Source organism: Lytechinus pictus, chromosome 3 (genome assembly GCF_037042905.1).
Source record: "Lytechinus pictus isolate F3 Inbred chromosome 3, Lp3.0, whole genome shotgun sequence".
Lineage (NCBI taxonomy): Eukaryota > Metazoa > Echinodermata > Echinoidea > Temnopleuroida > Toxopneustidae > Lytechinus > Lytechinus pictus.
The window spans coordinates 67557762-67578954 of NC_087247.1; the positions used below are offsets into that span (position 1 = coordinate 67557762).

Below are 21193 nucleotides of genomic sequence, written 5' to 3' on the forward strand. Positions count from 1 at the left end.
GTCACGCATGGTATCCATTCATCAATGGAAGTGGTCCCCCCGGGGCATTTCCTCTGACCTTACTCCGACCAAATTGCCTTTGTCTGAACACGGCTTATGATGAATACAAGGATTATAATAGTTATGAAAAGACACTGGCAGGATTCATGCATGAACATTTTTAAAAATGTATATTATGAGGGGTAATATGAATGAACAAGTTGATGGATTGCTCTGAGTGGTCTGCAAATATGTAGATCAAATCAAAATTTAATCAAACAAAGCTTGGGGTTACTAGGTAACCACAAGTCAGTACCAGCGGCTGGCATTTGAGTTGCTAAGGCAATTTAGAAATTGAGAAGTGTTTGGATCTTGAATTTTGACAAGGTTAACAATGTAAATGTTTACCCAAGAATATTTGAGGAGATTCCTTGCACTGTTAGTTAAGGTATTTTCACATGCTATCCCTAAGCTACTTAACTGTAAATCTATATTATACATGTATCTTGTTAGGCTATGAAAGACTTGGAAAGAAGGCACTTGAAGTTGAATTTATACCTGATTATCTTTTCTTTTATGAAAAGTAAGATTTCATATATGCAGTGGTCTGTTGTCTTGAAATCTTCCTAATATACCTGTATAATCTGCAATGTATGGCTTAACAAATACATCCATCTACTTTTGGCATACTGAGAGTCACTTGTGGAAACTATGTACATTTAGGATTACATTTGTATAAGTGAGGAGCCTTTTATCATCCTTTCCATGGTGTGCATTTCAAGAGTTTTCAATTAACAGCCAATATGTGTGCAGATAGATGCCTTGGTTTTGTTTGTAAGGTTAAACATTTTTACAAGTTCTGAAAACCTTCAAATTAATACCAGGAAATGTACATGTAGGATTTTTACTGCAGGAAGTGATTGTTTGGTATTTTGTTGGTAAGATTTCTCAGACAATGTAAGAACCGTGTTGTTATAGGAGCTCAATATTTCCCTTACAATATCGAGATTCAGTATTTTTACGATGGATGTTATGCCTCCTAAAGCTGTACGGAGACACACCATAAGCACTAATACCTCTGTTCCTAAAGTGAAAGTAGCTGTTAATTCCAATCGAAGGAAGACATTGATACCAGGAGCACTTGTTCAAGATCAAGAAACTTTTCTCAGTGAGTATAATGATCAGAATGAGAAAGAGATTGGACGTACTAATATATATCAGTATTTATAATTATGTTATTTATGTGAATTTCATTTAGAACCAAAAACATGAGTGTATACACGCTTGTAGCAACTTTTCCATCAAAATTGCCATATGTAGTTTCTATAAGTGTAGTAGATTTTCAGAGTCATTTTTGGAAAAGGTGCACCTGACATACATTCACTTCCATCAATCTCATACAAAAGTGAATTCAAGCCAATTGGATTACAGTAGAACAGTATGAAATAGAATGAACTGAATTGCGTTTCCAGCTGTAGTGTGTTTGACATATCAGACCAATCTATTTCATTGTTCAAACCTACCGGTAACCATTCTTCCCATTTATATGTTCTTAAATATTTTAACTCTTGAATTATTAACAATGAATGTACACCTTGTTAAATATAATCACCGGTAATTTTTCATTAATCTCAAAGTAAATTGTTTGAAAACACCAGCTATGATCTCTTCTGGATTGTTGAACCAGTCTCAATATACATGTACATTATATTTCATGTATTTCATTCATTATTTAATGCCAAGTCTTTGAACATCTTTACATTATTCACCCTTCTATTCAACTGAGAAATTATATTACAACTGTTTTGTTGCCAGAGTTTATAATGAAAGAATGGTTGGGATTCTTAAGCTAAAATTCTTGTTCCACCAAACATATTCTTGCAGAATTAAGCTTCATATCTTTCAATATAGAATCTTTTTTCTTTTCTTCCAAATTTGAAGTTTTTAAAATCAATTAACCCTTTTTCACTTTGCTAAATGCAGACTAGGGTACTAGTGTGACTCATGAAAACATAATGAAAAATTATCATAAATAATTATCCATATAAGACTATTGAGTCCAACATAATTTAAATCAATTCATTGTATTTTCATTAAAAGATAACAATGCATGGCATCCTGGAGGCTTGTTTTACATGGTAGATTTACATAATTATATACAAACATTCTGACTTTCTGTACATTTTATGAAAATAAAAAATACAAAACCATTATTCATGAATATTTTGAAGGGTCGAGACTAAAACCAAGATGTATTAAAGAACACATAAGAGTAAGAGTAAAATTAAGCCTCCAAGCAGATAAAAATGAAAACAGTTTCAAAGTTGTCATTAATTATTTCAACCTGTTCAGTAAGACCTCAGGAAGGCAGTGAAATATTTTGAAAAATACCTTTTAGAACTACTCTCAGTAAAAGAGAAAATAACAGATAGTGGATTTGAATCTTTTGTATATTTTTTATCTTTTACAAATTTAGATACCGACAATTGATATATCAGTATAAAAATGAGGTAAAGTGTGTTCATTGTAAGGGGTATATAAATTATTTCTTCACACCCGGTAGGATGTGAAAGTCATTGTAGCTTGTCCAGTACTGTGTGCGCCTCACTGGCGACTGACTGGAATACTCCCCAGGGAGTGGAGGATGTGCACACATTGTGTGCGGGAATGACTGATTGAATCCGATGACCGGGGTAATAATATATCTGTAAAGCGCTTAGACACGTTGTTCCGATGTATTAAGCGCTATATAAAAAAAACGGATTATTATTATTATTATTATTATTTCTTTAAAAATGTGACTACCATTGTCATTGTTAAAAGTAAATTCTTATAGTAATTGAATAAAATATAATTCCATCAATCTTGTATTTCAGAGAATTTGTGAATAGCTTTCATGCAAATTATAGAGAATTCATTCTTTTTATTATTATTAGACCTTGAACTGATATTTGAAATAGCAAGGGTAACCGTATTTGGAGGGGGGGGGGAGCCATGTACATGTAATTGGAAAGCTTGTTTTTTACAGATATACATTTACATCACTATCCTTTATGTACATCTCAACCAGAAATGCAGCATTAGCCTTCGGTCCAGTTCATGCAGCTGTCATATTTTTAAAAACAATTTCTGTCATGTGGTTGTTTAGTTTTTAGCTACATGTAGTGTAGGCCTACTGTACCTACTTGAATCATCCCCTCCACTTCTTCCTGTACTTCATTTTTTTCCTTGAAACATTTTAAATGTTGTGTCTGAAATTGAATTCATGATGGCTATTGATATTGATTGGATTCTGACAGGCAGGCGGTTTATTTCTTTTTCTTATTATGTCAAAGCGTCAGGTAGTAATTCAATTTTCTGCTTCATGGTGCATACTTTTTCATACCTCATTAAATTTCATGAAATCAAATATCCATTTATCCACAGTAAAGTTGAGAGAAAATTGAAAATGTTACCTCCTAAACCTTGATGATGGCAGTTGACATCAGTCCCTTGGTTTGAAATTACAAGCCATTAGAGAAATAATTGAAGTGTATCTTAAGTTACTGCTGAACACTTCATATGTTTGGTCTTACTAATGGCCTTTGGAAGCATTCATTTGCTAATTGTATAAATATCTTATAGCTGTACATTGTTTCCTTGAGGATGGAATAATATTGGAGAAGTATGTATTTTACGGATTAATCATTCAGTCTTCTTCGTGGCAGAGCTTTTGACCAATACTGAAGACTTTCTGCTTTTAGTCAACAACGCATTCTATTAGCAGGCAAATGAGTTGCATTTTCTGAATTCTTGTCAACAAAATTATCTGTCATTGGGATGTCACTGAGCACTGGATATGTACAGTATCACAAATAAGAATTTTGGCTGGAAAAGCTTTGATAGTGAGAAGATTCTTTTAAGGAAGGAAGACGTCATTGATAGGAGAGTGTGAAGGTTACCATGGATGGGGTAGCCAGGAATTCTAGGAGGCACTCCCTTGCAGTCAATCTTCTACCTAAGATGAGGTTGTTTGGGAGTCAAAGTGGGAGAAGGAAGACTCTTTTCACAGGAATAATGGCCCAAGATCAGGAAAATATGTTGAGTAAGTCTAGGAATGATGCATCATGCATGGAGTAGTACATGTAGTTCGAGACTTTTCAATTACAAGATACTAGTGTTCAGTGTTGGTGCATGTCTATCAATACATTTAGCCATCACATGTACAAACCACCAAAATAAGCAGAAAAAAGTTAAACTTAATTGAGTAAATTGACCATTCAAATATTTGTATGTATTCAGAACAAGCGCCAAATGTTTTTGGTAGAAAAATGAGTTGAGCATTCAGTCCATAGAGTCTTTTTTCCAAGCAATTATAATGTGTGCTTTATCTGTGTTCTCAGTCTTATACTGTCAAAGTTGACGAAAGTTAAATTGAAACTTAGGACATCTGTTATAATTTGTAACAAATAAAATTGAATTCTGAAGCCTTTCTATTAACGTTATTGCTTATTTCATCTACTTGACTTTTAGTGTATCCTGGAATTATTCCCAGTTTTGTAATTCAACATGTCTCTTGTCAAAATCACAAGGTAGAATTTTCAAGATAAAAATATGAACAGTTGGTATTATAGATTGAAGTATATAGCCTATTCAACATTGAATTTATTAATCTGTTCATTATTTTTGTTGTTTCAGAAAAATAAAGAGGAAAAGCCATCTAGATAAATAGAACGAATAAATCATAAATATAGCTTGGAATACTAGTTTTAATCTTGATGCCTTTCTCAGCAAGCATAAAGTACTAGAGTTTATTAAGGCATCTATAATCTTGTTTAGATTCTCTGTTTGTTGTTCTCTACTGCTGTTTCACACATATATGTGTCAACTATCATTTTAGGCAAAGTTCACCGAGGTCTCCTTGTAGCTTTATGAAAGGCAATTGTTTTCAAATATTTGGTCTTTCTACTTTATGGAATATTCTCATCTGAGTGGACTTTGCATTGATAATGATGATGATCATCATCATTTCTTGCTGACCTGCTTGAGCTATATATTGACACTAAATGCATACGGAAGGGTCATTAAAGAATTCACAATAGAAGGCTCAGGAGGGCTTGATTTTTTAAAGATTGAGAGAGGTGTTCATGGGAAATTAACTTTTGTATTTCAGGCTTTACATGTATTTCACCCAATCTCTTCCAATGGATGTTCAATGTATGTGGATATGATTTGGTTCAGCTTTGAAATGTTATGTGAACAGTTGATTTATCAAAATTGTTAATCAGCAAGTTTCTACATTTTAGCAACAAAAATACTGGATTAGTGAGAGTGAAGATACAACAAAGTTGTAATCTGGATTTGAAAATACCATTGATAATTCATGTAAGACTGCTTTCTCCATCCCTCCATGGAATATTTGACTTAACTGATCTAGTCATCATTGGTACTGGAACTTTGCTGGTTTTGATAAACAGTGATTTATAAATATGAATAGAACACCCACTGATAGACTATCAAATGATATATATCCAAGGAGACATCCAAAACCTATAAAGGGAAGAGAATCTTCTATGAAACTACCTCATTCCAAACCTAACTCAAGAGAAGACAAGAAATCTAGTCATGTTACAAGCAGAGAGTTGGCTAGGACAGGTGAGAAAGTAGATGAACTGTTCCTCCCATGTTAGACATTTTATGTTCATGAATCTTGTATGTTCAAACATATAATCATTGTTTTGTGGGCATTACTCAATAATGAAGATGTAAACAAAACTCTGTTTTAAACATTATTTTAAACCAGGGCTTTATAAGGAGCCATGATGAATTTGTAACTGAATTAATTTATTGTAAACTGCATAGTGGGTGGTGCTTTCTGCTAACTGTGCAAGATAACAAAATTCTAACTCCTCCCCCAAATGAATGAATGAATGAACGAGTGAGTGAGTGAGTGAATAAACAAATAATTCAAAAAAATGAATGAATGGATAAATGAATGAATGAATTAGTAAATAGATAGATAGATAGATATAGATGAATAGATGGATGGATGAATTAATATATAGATTAATTAATTAATCAATTGATTAATAAATTAATTGATTAATCAATAAATAAATTAATTTATTAATCAATGAGTGAAATAAGAGGATGAATGAATAAATGAATGAATGAATAAATAGATATTTTAAATGAATAAATAAACAAGTAATTGAATAAATAAAAAAGTAGATAAAAAAAGTGAATAAATAAGATAAATGGATAAAATAAATATGTTAAAATATGGAAGGTAAATCTTCAAAAATACTTGTAATGACATTCAGGAATATTTTCAATTTCAAATGCCCACAAATTATTCACAATTCTGTACTGGGTAAGACATGTATTCATGAATGTAATTTAAAGATAAACTAATGGAATCTGAAAAACTTAAGCTTTACATCTTATTCTTGTTTTGCACAAGTATATTTGAATATGAAAATCAATTTGCCCTATCATGTCTCTAAACCTGTGACATAACCCCAAAATGTATAAAAAGCAAAGTTAAATCCCTTAATAATCTTACCTTTTAAACATCTTTGATATATGATATCCCAAATCTTCCAATTTCAAGTTTAACTGTTAATGATGATGGTTTCTAAAATGATAGTGATCTTGGGGCAAGTAGTGTGCATTTTTAGACATTCCATTCTGTGTACATGATGACTTTTACCATTTAAGCTTTCATATTCATAGACCATTAGTTTCACCACAAGCAATCACTTTGATATAATCTTCACTGTTATTTAATATTTTCCTATGCATAATGTTCTATATAGTATATATTTCATCACAGGCTATGCAAGGTTAAGAGTCCGTCAGTATCATAAATCTATGCTGTTTATAATGCTACCAATATTCCTGTGAAGAAAATTACTTTTATGAATTGTGTATGGTTATATTGTATCATACATGTAGTATGACACCAGTGGCCGTTTCATCATGGACCTAATACGAATGGACATTCAACGAGTGCATTTTATGACCACCACCTGTTTCCAGCTGTCAAAATTGCTGTCTAACCCTTAACTTTCTCTTTACGCGGTTTTTACGACGACCGCCCGGGGCGATTGTTTACACAAGCTCCTTTCGCCCGATGATCGTCACCGATTGATCACTGGCCCTCTTTCGACCAAAGACGGTCATGTTGTAGCCCCGATTGCCAATAGGGAAAGTCCCTACATTACCTAGAATGCAATGCGCAATTCATATCCGGTTTTTCAGTACATTATTTTAGGCTGTCTATAATGTGCGATTGTCGTCTGTCCATCAAAAAAAATCCCGTTAAATTTCATCAATCCTGTGGAATTTTATGCCCAAATGAAAATCAACTTCTGACCAAAGGTAAGCGCTACTATCGACATCAAAAAGACAATCAAAAAGATGAAATTTTAACGTTTTTCCGCAGATTTTTTCGTCGAATTTCAACTGCTTTTTTGCCGTAGATATACGGATCTGCAAGGTGATGTCAATGCATTTCATTTTCGGGTTGTTAGCGATGTACGTAAAAATACGTTTATGCACACCTGTTTTCTTGTTTCTGCTATCATTTTCATAGCGCTAACGTTCGCTGCTGTGCGTTGCTTTTGATAAAGTGAACGAACAACATCGCAATGGGTAGGAGCAGCGTACAATTGATTTCCGCTGTCCATCAGTGAGAGCGAGTTTTACGACCGGCTTGATGGGTGTCAGCTGCCAGCGCTCTGTTTATAAAAGGATTGGGTCAAAGGAGGGGATTCGTTGAATGTCCATTCGTATTAGGTCCATGGTTTCATCAAAGAATCCTGACCAAGAGCAGGTGGTTTGGTTTTCCTGATCTTTTTCATTTTTTATCACCTTCATATGTTAGGCCTACCATAAAGTAAGAGTATAAAAGAGTGTAAGATTGAAATGTTAGATTTATACTTGAGTATATTTAACACAGACCCTTTAAAACTAGTGACTACAAATTATCTTGCATTAGACCAGGATGTTATAATGCAAGATTAACTTTTTTTCCCATTCTGCTTTTTAGATTACTTCTTTTCCTTATCAAAGCTGCCTAAATACAATGTATAAATCTGTTCAAATTTTAATGTGTTAAATATTTTGTTAAAACCAATTATGAAAAGCTTCCTTCCATGATCTCTGATCATTGTCTCACACATTTGACTTAACAGAGGAAAAAAATAATCTTCATTCAATTGTTTTATAATTAACTTTTTCTTTGCTATGAAGAGATACTCCTTTAAGTTGAGAAGATCATATTCCAACTGTATGTCTTTCTCCTTTCTGTCTATTACATGTACTTGTGCAGTTATAGCCTCGGTATACAAATAAGCAGAGTAGAGTCATACTGTACACAATTCTCTATTTCACTCTGAAGTCTTTTTAGTGTGATATTAAATTATTTTATCTATCCATAGTATGAATTCATAGTGCACTTTTTAGTAGGCCATGTCTGATTGAGTGTGAAATTGATTTTTTTATGACCTCATTTTTATTTCTTACTGTATTGCATAGCTTGTTTTACCTGTAGCTAGTCATGAAAAGTCTTTTGTTCTTACAAAGTTGTTTACTACCCCTGGGTAAAATGGGTTGATTATGATTTCTTTATTAATCAATGCTCAATTGTCTGTTACATTGATAATCACTGTGATGTATGAAAGGCTAGTCAGCAGCGAAGTTTAATCTGACCTGTTCCGTTCCCAGGCCTGCCATGGCAACGGCCAACTGCATAGAATATTACAGAGAATAGGATGATCCCATCTGCTCTATGAAATATGGATTGATGAATAGAGACGCAAGCATTCATACTGGATCATATATATAGGCATGGGAGATATCATTTGTTGTTTATCCATCCCTTCATCTAGCCATCTGCTTCTCTTCACTGTAAGCTGTCTTGAAAAAGAGTTTCATGTTGTAGTTACATTAACTGTACCATATATAGTTCATCTATTGGGCTGGTTGTAAACGATGAATCGGAGCAGAAAACCTAGCACTGTACATTCAAGTATCCCAGGAATTGGTAGCCGCAGACAATCTATAATAGGTGGTGATAGCAGATCCCGGCATGGTAGTTCAAGTAAGTTGAAAAGTTAACTGCAGATGTATGCATATTGTTCGTGCGAGCAAAACAGGTCATTATGAAGCACAGGTTTGATGTACTTTCACAGTGAAATTCTATATTTTTAGTGCAGTTCTATACTGCTGCAGAGATCATTTTGTGTAGGTATATAAAATTTTGAATGCATGAAAGTAAATGTTTGGTGAAAGAGTCATATTTAGGCACCTTACTAAATGGTGGCTGTGTATTTTACATGAGAAACGGGAAAGCCATTGTAAAAGAGACATTATAGCAGAAATTAAAAATGCGTGCATTCTTCACAGCGACTTTCCCACTTTGCCCATTGCATTCATTGTCAATGGAGAATGTGAGTTTTAAAGATTAATACTTGGGAGATTCCTGCATGAAAGATGTGGCTCTGATCAGTTACAATGTATGGTAATGTGCCTTTTATCCCTAACATTAGTTACACACTTTAGAATTGCTAGGGCATGATGTGACTGTAATAAAAGGAATAGAATCAGTCAGGAGATATAATTTTATGAAGCCTTGAAACAGTAAGGTTTGGAATGGGATAAAATATTGTTCTTTTATTACATGTATTTTGTAACAGTTACATTCAGGATAATGTATATAATTTTACTTTTACTTGATTGAAAATCTGATCATTGAATGTATTGAAGCCAAGTGAATGTGCATGTCAGCATTTTAAATATTGATGTTATTTGCTCATCTCTTAAGATGACATGGTGAAGAGGGTGGTGCCAGTCTCTCTTAGGTGGCTTCTTGACTTGATAAGAGTATCTCCTGCTCTCAGCTGTCAATCATAATATCATCCAAGAGCAATGAAATTCCGCCCCCTCTAGCAATCAACACCTTATACAATGAGATGTTCTCTTTTTTCACTCTCTTAATCCACTTGCATCTCTCTTTTCAAGCTATTCATCAATAATTCTCTTTCTTTTGTATGGTCTCATCAACTACTTCACATTTTCCCTTTGATGTTTTGGAGGACAAGCACATAAGTTGCGAAGTAGTAATAGTTTGTACGTCTTGATGTGCAGAAGGTTATTTAATTGTGAAAATTTTCAGAGGAGATCTCTTCATTTACTTACACTGTATTTGTCAGATGAGCAATTTATATCTTATCAACCAAATCAGTTCAGGTGGTTCAAAAACCAGAAAGTTCTACATTTGTGATAACTAGTAACTGTTGAAAGTGATCATACATACTGGAAGTGTTTCCATGGTAACTAGTTCATCTTTTCTGGATATAATATTTCATGGCAGAGTCAAAAGTCCATGTGCATTTCAGCAAATCTCTTCATGTTGGTAAGCATTCTTATATTTGGTTTGTAACCTAATCAACTTTGAAAGGAGCCATCTTGACCCTAGTTTTGTGTTCTTGCTCTATTCTATAAATAATGGGTTGTGCCTTTCTTCAGTGCTTAAACTTCATGATGGAACAAAAATAAAACTATTGTAAGAAAAAAAAATCTCACCCTTCTCATCCATCTCCCTCTTTATCTCTATCCCTTCCTCTTGAACACTTCTCCCTTTTTAGGTGGTCTGTCGATGACAGATCACCTATTGATTTCGTTAGAATTTTCTTTCTTTATTTATTTATTCTTTATTTATTTTTATTTCTTCCGTACACTTTTTTGTACACACGTTCACTCGAAATCGACATGGTCAATTTCCTTCAAATTTCTGTCAGTCATCAAGCCCTATGATTTCAAATTCAATAAACTTTTTCAAGGTCATTAGGTCATCGTGACGTCATCCAGGCGCCATTTTGTAAAAATCAGGTCATTATCATATCTCGATAACGAGTTATCAAAAATCAACTATATTTGGTATACATCAACTTCAGGTCAACGGTCAACTAAAAATTTCATCAAATTCCGCGCGCGCACCTCGACGCGCACGTACGCGCGAATTAAAATGTTAAAATGCTCAAATTCGTTCCAAATTAATTTTCCATACGTTTCAGGCCATTTTAAGCATTTTGCAAAAAAACTGCGTGCGCGCGCGTAATTGCATCTTCCAACATAGAATCGCCAAATTTTTTCTGTCATCATATTTGGCACATTTTTTCAAGCATTTTGATACCTTGTTCAACTTTTTCTGCCCATTAATAACGGAACGAGCGTCCGTTTAAGATAATTACCGTGCGCGCGAGCTTTTGTAATACATAGCATACATGGGCAAAAACATGCCTGTACAAAATCCATTGTAGCGCTTTAGGATGCAAGGTGACCCCAAGTTTTTTTTCATATTTTGATAGAGTATGAATCGGAGATATGATTTCATGTTTCATTTGACCCTCAATTAGCTCATGACGTCATCATAATGGCCTCCGAACTCAAAATTTAAATTTTCATATTATGACGTCAGCAGATTTTTGGAAAATTGATTGTATCTCTGCAAATGTTGATCAATTTTCTTTCAAAATTTGATATGTTCTACCTTAGAATATTCTCTACAAATGTAGTCACCACGATATTTCATTTTGACAAAGGCATCATGGCGTATTTTTGCGATTAAAGGAGGCATGTCAATTTTTCACATTTTGCGTGTATTCTCTATGGGACATGACTTTTTCTCAAAACTGGATTCTACATTTTCGTCTTTCGCGAGCAATATCTCTGTCGTTTTATCTTTGTTTACGCTGAGCTTTGAGTATGTTGTAGCTGAGACAATAAGCTATCACAAGTGTGCCCTTTATTTTTCGATCAGATGCCGAGATCATGCTCATATTTCACTTGCAACGTGGGATTTGAGAATTCCATTTCTCGTTTACGTTTAATCGCTATGGGAAATGTTTTGGTATATTGAAATTGAAATTGAAATTGAAATGGTTTATTAAGAAAACTTCATCGCAGCCGAAGGCTGAATTGCGAAATTCTGTACAAGGTAAAATACAAAATATATACAATAACAGTGACTATAACAAAATGACATGTAAAAGTAATAAAATAAATGTTATATGTTGAAATTTAAGAAAGGAGAAGAGTAGAATAATTTTATACATGGGATAAAAGTAATCTTGGATAGTTGTAACAACAGTATGATTCTGTGGGGATAAAGCCAGTAATTCATAAGCTTGCATGAATGAAATAAGTAACAGAAATTATAAACAAATGGCATTTCTTTAAAGAATTGAATATGAAATATAACTGTGCCGGAATAAGGGGGAAAATGACGATAAGGTTGGTAAAACTGCTCAAAGGGATTTTGTCAATGAGATAGGTGCATTTCACCTGGCTTACAAGGAAATAAGAGATATCATAAATCTAATGATTGATTAAATAATTTCTGGTTGTACATGTATAAACATGGAATTAGCATATTAAACGATTATACCAAGATGGGGAAAAAACAACTATGCCCATTGAAAACAAGCAATGCTAGATGTGGTAAAAGTAATATTGAGCACAAATATGTAAGCTTTATTATCGTTATCATTTTGCTACAAAGAATCGTAACCAGAATTTAAAGTAAACGAAAACATAATAATAATAATATTATCGGTAACGCACTTGACTTCGGACCTCGAGACCCCTGGTTCGAGTCCGGGCGTCTCCAACAATTTTCTCCTTCACTTTTTTTTTGTCTATTCGACCTTTCACTGTACAGTACCGTCTCCTTTGAGTATTGAATCACGTAGAATCGCAAATAATGTAATAAACAACCCTATTTACTTTATTATTACCCTATTATCACTTGATCCATTACTTTTGGCGTGTAATCCTTTAGTCCAGAATCTGGCCTATTTAATTTTGATCTCCACCACACTGACGCTACCTCTCCCTACTTACTTGCTACCAGCCGATGATGGCGTGATCATTAAATTAGGACGCCCGGCGAAAAAGGCTGGGCGGGCTGCGTAGCATTATTATGAGTTTGTTGATAACGCCATCTTCGACGGCTTGAATCAAGTGTGTAGGGAAAATAAGGACCGTGCAGATTCTGGACTAGTAATCCCTATGCGAGATGACTTTTTCTCAAATCTGGATTCTACATTCCTGTCTTTTGTGAGCAATTTCGCCGTTATTTATGCTTGGATTTTGTTGATTTTCGAGTATGTTGTAGCTGAGACTATATGCTATCTTTATTATTATTATTATTATTATTATTATATATTTTTATTTATTTCCGCCAATTTTTTGTTCCAAGGATAACTCCAGATCGGTTTTGTCAATTTCTTTCAATTTTGGCACAGTTAAAGGTCATTGTCATAAGACGTGAAAATAACATTTTCAAGGTCATCAGGTCATCGTGACGTCATCCAGGCGCCATTTTGTGAAATCACATTATCAATCATATCTTCATTATCAATTTTAAGAAATTAACAATATTTACATCACATTAACTTCAGGTCAAGGGTCAACTGTCCATGTCATTAAAGGTCATGTAAAGGTCACGACGTGCGCATACGCGCGCGTCAACATTTTAAAATGCTCAAAATCACTTTTTGACCAAAGTAGAGTACGAATCAGGTCATTTTAAGCATTTCAAAAAATTGCGCACGCGCACGGTTATGCGCGCGTTTTCGCGCGTAACGGCATTATGCAACATAGAATCGCCGTCTTTTTTCACATCAATGCACCGATAATATAATTCTGAACATTTTGATACCTTGTTCACCTTTTTCTGACCAGTAATAACGGAATTAGCCTCCATCAAAGTTTACAGCACGCACGCGCGCGCGCACTAACCATAGACAATATATGTGCAAAAACATGCCTATACAAAACTCATTATAGCTCTTCAGGTAAACCGTTGACCCCCGATTTTTTTTTCATATTCAAATAGTGTATAGATGGGAGATATGATTTCATGTCACATTTGACCCTTAATTTTATCATGACGTCGTCATAATGGCGTCGGAACTCAAAATTCCCATTTTGCTACCTATGACGTCATCATAGTTATGCAAATTTGACACTAACTCCTCAAATATTGACCAATTTTCGCTCACTTTTCAATATATTGTAGCTGAGGACATACTCTTTTTAACTTGATGGCTATATTTTCTTTTAAAGGAACGGATCATCCTGAAAAATGGCAAGTTATAGAGGCATGTCATTTTCGCTCATTTTGTGTGCAATCTCTATGGGAAATGACTTTTTCTCAAAACTGGATTTTACATTCTTCTATTTCGCGAGCCATATCTCCATTTCTTTTTGTCGGTTTTCTCTGAGCTTGGAGTATGTTGTAGCTGAGATTGTAAGCTATCGCTAATGTGGTCTCCATTTTCCAATCAGATGCCGAGATCATGCCCGTATTTCACTTGCAAAATTGGATTTGAGATCCTCTCAATTTGCTATGTGTAAAGTCTATGGGAAAAAGTGCGTATGTGTAAAAGTCTATGGGAAATAGTGTAGCTCAGTTGATAAGGCATCAACCTTACAATCCTAAGGTCGAGGGTTGGAACCTCGGGGTGAACATTTTTTTTTTTTTTTCTTTTTTTTTTTCAACATTTCACAAATGGTCCTTCATGACCATTACAAGGTATATAAGTTAAAACATTGCACAATAAAATAGTTTAAAAAATCCTTTTCATATAACATGTACATGTACCATGTGTATCATTTACACCTATTTTCCAAAGTTTCTCATTTCTTTCTTTTCAAGAGTATTCAACACGTTCTTTTCGTAAGAGAAGTTCAGTTTTCATCATGATGATCATATTGATCTCAATAAACATGCTGATTGTCTTCCTGATCATGAAATTAGAGACAGATCACCTAATTCGTCCTCATGACGAATTAAAATTCTAGTTTCTTTTTTGTCTCGCCCACCAGAGGTGAAGGCGAGACTTAGGGATCCAAATGTCGTCCGTCCGTCACAAACTTATAATGACACATAACTCCACAACCGTAAGTCGCTTTTCAACCAAACTTAGATGGTAGATGGACTTGGGGGACGTGCATGTTTTGCTGCAGTCTTAGGTCACATGGTAAGGTCAAAGGTCATTTTCAGGTCAACGTAAAGTTTATATGCAAGACTCTCTTATGACACCTAACTCCGCAACCGTAAGTCACTTTTCAACCAAACTTGGATGGTAGATGGACTTGGGGGACCTGCATGTTATGCTGCAGTCAGAGGTCACATGGTAAGGTCAAAGGTCATTTTCAGGTCAACGCTAAAGTTTACATGCAAGACTCTCTTATGACACCTAACTCCGCAACCGTAAGTTACTTTTCAACCAAACTTGGATGGTAGATGTACTTAGGCGACCTGCATGTTATGCTGCAGTCGGAGGTCACATGGTAAGGTCAAAGGGCATTTTGAGGTCAACGTTAAAGTTTACATGCAAGACTCTCTTATGACACCTAACTCCGCAACCGTAAGTCACTTTTCAACCAAACTTGGATGTTAGGTAGACTTGGGGGACGTGCATGTTATGCTGCAGTCAGAGGTCACATGGTAAGGTCAAAGGGCATTTTGAGGTCAACATTAAAGTTTACATGCAAGACTCTCTTATTACACCTAACTCCGCAACCGTAAGTTACTTTTCAACAAAACTTGGATGGTAGATGTACTTAGGCGACCTACATGTTATGCTGCAGTCGGAGGTCACATGATAAGGTCAAAGGTCATTTGCAGGTCAACATTAAAGTTTACGTGCAAGGCTCTTATGACAAGTGTTATTCCATCCCAGTCATTTCACAATGAAGTTTTGATATAATTCTCTTGCGTGCCCTCGCAAATCACGATATTTCTGGTTATTTTTATAAGTGGGCGAGACACAAAATTGCTTTTGCCTTGTTTTCAAAAGTAGTTTCCCTCTCATTTTTCTTCAAATCTTTGACTCTTCTTCAATGCATTCATTTGTATTGCATGTAATTAAAGATGGCCACTTCGATGTGGAACTTGATATTTCCATTTATCTCTGAAACATTCTTTCTTTGATTTGACCATCCACTTGACATGTAGATATTGCTTCCAGTCACTTTTCTAAAGTGATTGTATTTTTCTATTCTTTCCTAGTAATGGAAAAGCATAAAATACCTTGTAAATAACAGTATATGATCTTGCATACATGTACATGTAGCTTTCTGATATTTGATAGATTAGTTATTTCTGTAATTGTTTGGAAGGGTAAGTATGAAAGGTGGTTAAAACTATTTATTTATAATATCATTTTTCTTGCATCAACAGGTGTATAGATGGCTTTGATCAGCTATGTTCTTATGGTAATTAGTCATTACTTTAATAATGGTTCATGATGTTGAGCATGAAAAATATAATCTTTTGTTATGGAGTTATAATGAAATATATTTTTTCTTTTGTTTGATGAAAATGACAAAAATGCACTTGAATAATAATGACCTTGAATATAGTGATCCTATATAAAGCCAGTTTCTCATGGAAGTCTGCAACTAATCAAAGTTCCATGCCATTCTCGAGGGACTGATCTGATATCTATTTTTTTATGGATTGAAGGGGTACTGGGGCGGACATTTTCATATCAAGAGTAAAATTCACCAAGCACAATGCAAAAAATTTAATCAAAAATATGATAGCAAATAAAGTTATTGAACGTGTGAATGAGTTGCAGCAATGAATACTAGTATCTAATGCACTCAATTAGTTGTCAATCCAATTTTGTTTTTGTTTGGTTTTGGAAGACATGCATAGAACTGTTTCTCTGAAATAATGCAAATCTTTAATAACTTTGTTATTACTTGTCCAATTTCAATCAAGTTTTAAGTGTTTTGTTTGATCTTTCATTATCTGTTCAAATCATATTATTTTTCAGCCTGAAGAACCCCTTAAAAAAAATGAAATAATTGAAGGAGACAAAAATTGTATGAATTTGGTTAAGCATGATTTGTTTTTCAGTGATAAGTACATATGATAGGTCCAAAGTAGTCTAACACAGAAAAGTGTTCAAAGATGGCTGTTGATAGCTTGCTTAACAACAGTGTTTAATGATTTCTTGTTATATTTGCATAAAGAAGCAATAAAAAGGGAAGGTAGCACAATTAGACACTAGCGAATTCTTTATAGTGTGCATTGCTTTCTTGGATACTGTTTGTTCTTTCTTTACTGAGCAAAGACAAAATACATTGAGCCTGAAGGCTGAGTACTATGTACCATGGATTAAAAGCAACCTAATATTTGTTTCTCTCCTATGTACATGTATCTCATGCTACTCACTTTATTATCTCTCAGTTTGTATTGTAATTCAACAAACACATTATGGTGTATCACTATCTGGTTTAGTTTGTTACAGGTTAGATATTGGTAGGATAGTCATCCAAGTCATTTCCATGGGAGCTAGCTAGTAGACAGAACTATTAAACAAGACATTAATTAAGATATCACAGGAAGATCTCTGTCCTCATTTTGAATTTTCAAGGAATTTCAGTTTTCATGATCTGGCTACCAACACTTTTGTGCTTGTTTCACATCTCTGGAGTAATCTTCAGTAGCCATTGTGATAGATCTATCATCTACTTTTTTCTGGATTTCTTGTGTGTTCTATGCTGTCTTGGAAAACTTCTGATTGTAACACTCAAGGATCAAGGCAGAAATATTGCAAAATCTTGAGAGGACCACCTTGTTATCGATGACATGTGAATGTGAAGTCTTCTCTAAGTAGTGTTGTCATGGTAATTGACAACCATTAAGAAGAATGAATTTATTAACCAGCCACTGAAACGATCTTTTTTTATTTCCATTTAAAAACTTGTTCTTATGTACATTAGTTAAAGTATAAGGATATTATGTCTGAAAAAACTAAAATGGATAGATCTACCAAACGTCAGAAATCTCCATCTCGTTTGAGTCCTTCTAGATCATCTTCAGTGAATAGCCTTTCATCAGGAATAAGTGGAACAACATCAAGGAAAGGACGAAACTCTTCCCTCAATGCACATGTTTTACATTATTTTGGTGCAAGTCAGTAGTACTCTTTTGATTCATTAGTAATCTGAATTTTTCTTAATAGTTAACAGCATATGGACTTGTACATGCACACACAGATTATTTTAACGGTATTGGACATGTATTATTAGGTTTGGAACTTGATGGATGTTGTTTGTTTCTAGTATCCTGCATGTTTTAGAAGGTTTAAAAGCATAGAGCTCAATGGTTGACTATAAAACTTAGTCATTTTTCTTGGTGTGTTCAAATAACCTCAACAAGTATTTTTGCGTGGGAAGTGCATTAGAAATTTAACATTAATTGCCTACATCTGCATATATCAAGTTTGGAATTGATTTGCCAACCCTTACGTTGAGTTTGTTAAAGAACAACAACTGAAAAACACGATAAATACCGCTTTATGAAAGAGTTTTTTTTAATTCAGTTCTGTCACTTTTGTGTCACATGCGAGCAGCTCTTGCATGATTTTATATGATTATCTACTGTATAAATCCATAAACTGTCATTTTCTTTTAAAATAGTACAATATTTAGTTTTTGGTAGTTCGATTTTACTTAATTCATTCAAATCGTATTATTTTCACTTTCCAGCATGGAGTAACCCTTTTTTCTGTTTTATTTATGTAAAAAAAATACTTGATATCAAGATTCACTTCCCACTACAGTAGCAAATTTACACTGAAAAAAACAAACAGTTTTGAACAGTTTTGAAGTGAGGAATGGATAGTGATATGATGATGATGATGATGGTGGTGGTGATGATGATGATGATGATGATGATGATAGTAGGGATGGTTGTGATTTTATAGAGATGTTTTAGTTCACAAAATTATATCATATAATTTGCAAAGTAAGATTGCAACACATTCAAAATCAAATTCACAGAAATATATACTGCCTAAGTTTCCCTGGGCTGAGAGAAGAAAAAAATCTGTTGTATTTTGTTTGAATGCTATCTCTGATATTTTTTTTTCCTTGGAATTCTCATGTTTATGTAAATGAATGAAAAGTTAGGATACTTAGTACTGCATAGATGTTCACTACATTACATATCATTTTGTCCATTTTCATTTTCGTAATGAGTACTGAGTAGATGATGCATCCATTATTCTCTGCATTTTCTCTCTTTTTGTTTCTATTATCACTTTTCCAGACAAGCTGAGGAAGAATCGCCGTGAGGGTACACCAGAGAAAGCAATTAGTCCAAACAACTCTCAGAGTTTAATAGAAGAAGAGGTGATACCTCCTAGCAAACAAGTTATCAATGGAGAGGACATTCAAGCACTCGCCATTGACCCCCAGGAGATGGCTAAGGTAAGATCTTTAAAACAAACAAAATAATTGTGGTTTAGCAAAGTTATACTTTTATTACAGATTTTACTTGACACTTAAGGACGTTCCGCAGTTAAAATTATGTCCTTGTCATTTTCACCAAATTTTGCAGAGAGTTACTGTGGTATCTATGCATTATTAAAATGCAAAATATAATATAGGTTCATGTGCTTATTTTTTTTCTACGGGACTTCAAATTCGCCGTATTTGAATGATGTGAAATGTTGCGCATTTAAGAAAATAATGCCTCTCTTAGACCTCACGGATTCATCAAATGAGCTCAAATAATCTTTACTCTGTCGATATCGCATCAAACTTCATCAGACATTCAGGATATGTAACTAAATGGATACTAAAGTAGTAGAATATGTTTTAATTGGCAAAACTATATCTATTTGGAGTCAGCAGCGCCCTCATTTGACAAGAATGGTGCATAAACTTCCAAAAAACAAATCTTCAAAAGACGTGAATCTACTTGAAAATTAAAAAAGTATTTTGTAAGCTGCACTTTTTTCAAAATCCATGTCATTTTCATCAAATTCGGTTAAATTGTAGAGGAATGCGTATCGAAGGTGTAGGGAAGTTAAAAATATGTTGTCCATGTGCTCGTTTTTAAACTATTGGTGTCCCAAGTTGGCTTGAAAATCGCCTAAAAAGTGCCGAAAACTTGCAGTCTCTTAATACCCGCTAAAATGCAAATGGTTCCATATTTCGCTCCCAAACATTCAAATCCATGTAATTTTCATCATTCTCTCTACATTTGTAGAGGAATATATTCTAAAGGCGTTAAAATATTAAAAATATGGGGTCCATGTGCTCGTTTTTAAACTATCAGTGTCTAAATTGTTGGGAGTTGGCTTGAAAATGTTGAAATCCACCTAAAATGCGCAGAAAAGGCGCAAAAGTCTAATAATACCGTCTAAAATGCGAATGGTTCCGTAGTTTGCTCCCTAACATTCAAAATCAATGTCACTTTCATCATACGCTCTAGATTTGCAGAGGAATATATTCTAAATGCATCAAAATATTAAAAATACGGGGTCTATGTGCTTGTTTTTAAACTATCAGTGTCTAAACTGTTGCGAGTTGGCTTGAAACAGCCCAAAAATCAGTCGAAAACAAGCAAAAGTCTGTTAATACCGTCTAAAATGCAAATGGTTCCATAGTTTTGCTCCCAAACATTGAAAATCCATGTCATTTTAATCATACTTTTCACATAGATACTTTAGCACCTGAATATTCCAAATATGCAAAAATTAACATGGGTCCATGTGCTTGATTTTTTGCTATAGAGCTTCAAAGTTAACCCAAAATGGATGATGTTCTAATGAATTGCGCATTCAAAAGAATATGGCATTTTTAGACCTTCCAAGATCACAACAATGAGTTTAAAGCTCCATTACTCAGTCAAAATCCATGAAAATTTCATCAAATTTTGCAATATGATTAATAGTCATATCCGTAAGATGGATAATGTATTTATATTGCTGTCAATTGTTTGCTCATTGAAGTCTAACAACATTCTCAGTTCTTAGAAATTGCGGGAAAGATACTCAACCTAAAAAATGTCAAATTTCAATAACAAACTTGAGAAGTAAAAGACATGCTGCACTTAATTCAAAACCCATGTCATTTTCACCAAACTTTGCAAAGTTGTAGAGGAAGGTATAACTAAGAGGTGCAAACATTACAAAATATGGGTTCATGTGCTTGTTTTCAAGCTATCAGCACTCTAATAAGAGCAAATTTGCTTCTTAAAACACCCGAAAATGCGCCAAAAGCTTTGTATCTATGTGAGGAAAATATCCGAACCACTTTCCATTTATTCAAACTCGGGGTCATATTCATCATACTTTGCAGCACTACAGAGAACAGATAAATTATTTTGTAATTGTAGAGGAATAAAAAAAATGGT

General features: G+C 34.1%; 1 protein-coding gene across 2 annotated transcripts in view; it reads left to right on the forward strand.

Moving 5' to 3' along the window:
- The first annotated feature begins 3406 nt into the window (after positions 1-3406).
- Positions 3407-21193, forward strand: part of LOC129256786 (MYCBP-associated protein-like) — a 36875-nt gene continuing 19088 nt past the window's right edge. Inside the window, exons 1-2 of one of the 2 annotated variants that reach the window (XM_064097624.1) lie at positions 3407-4063; positions 19100-19260. In XM_064097624.1, coding sequence (XP_063953694.1) covers positions 3922-4063; positions 19100-19260 — 303 coding nt within the window. In that variant the 5' untranslated portion in view covers positions 3407-3921. Of the gene's footprint in view, positions 4064-17212; positions 17963-19099; positions 19261-21193 lie in introns of those variants that run through there. The other variant, XM_064097623.1, reaches the window with a different exon arrangement.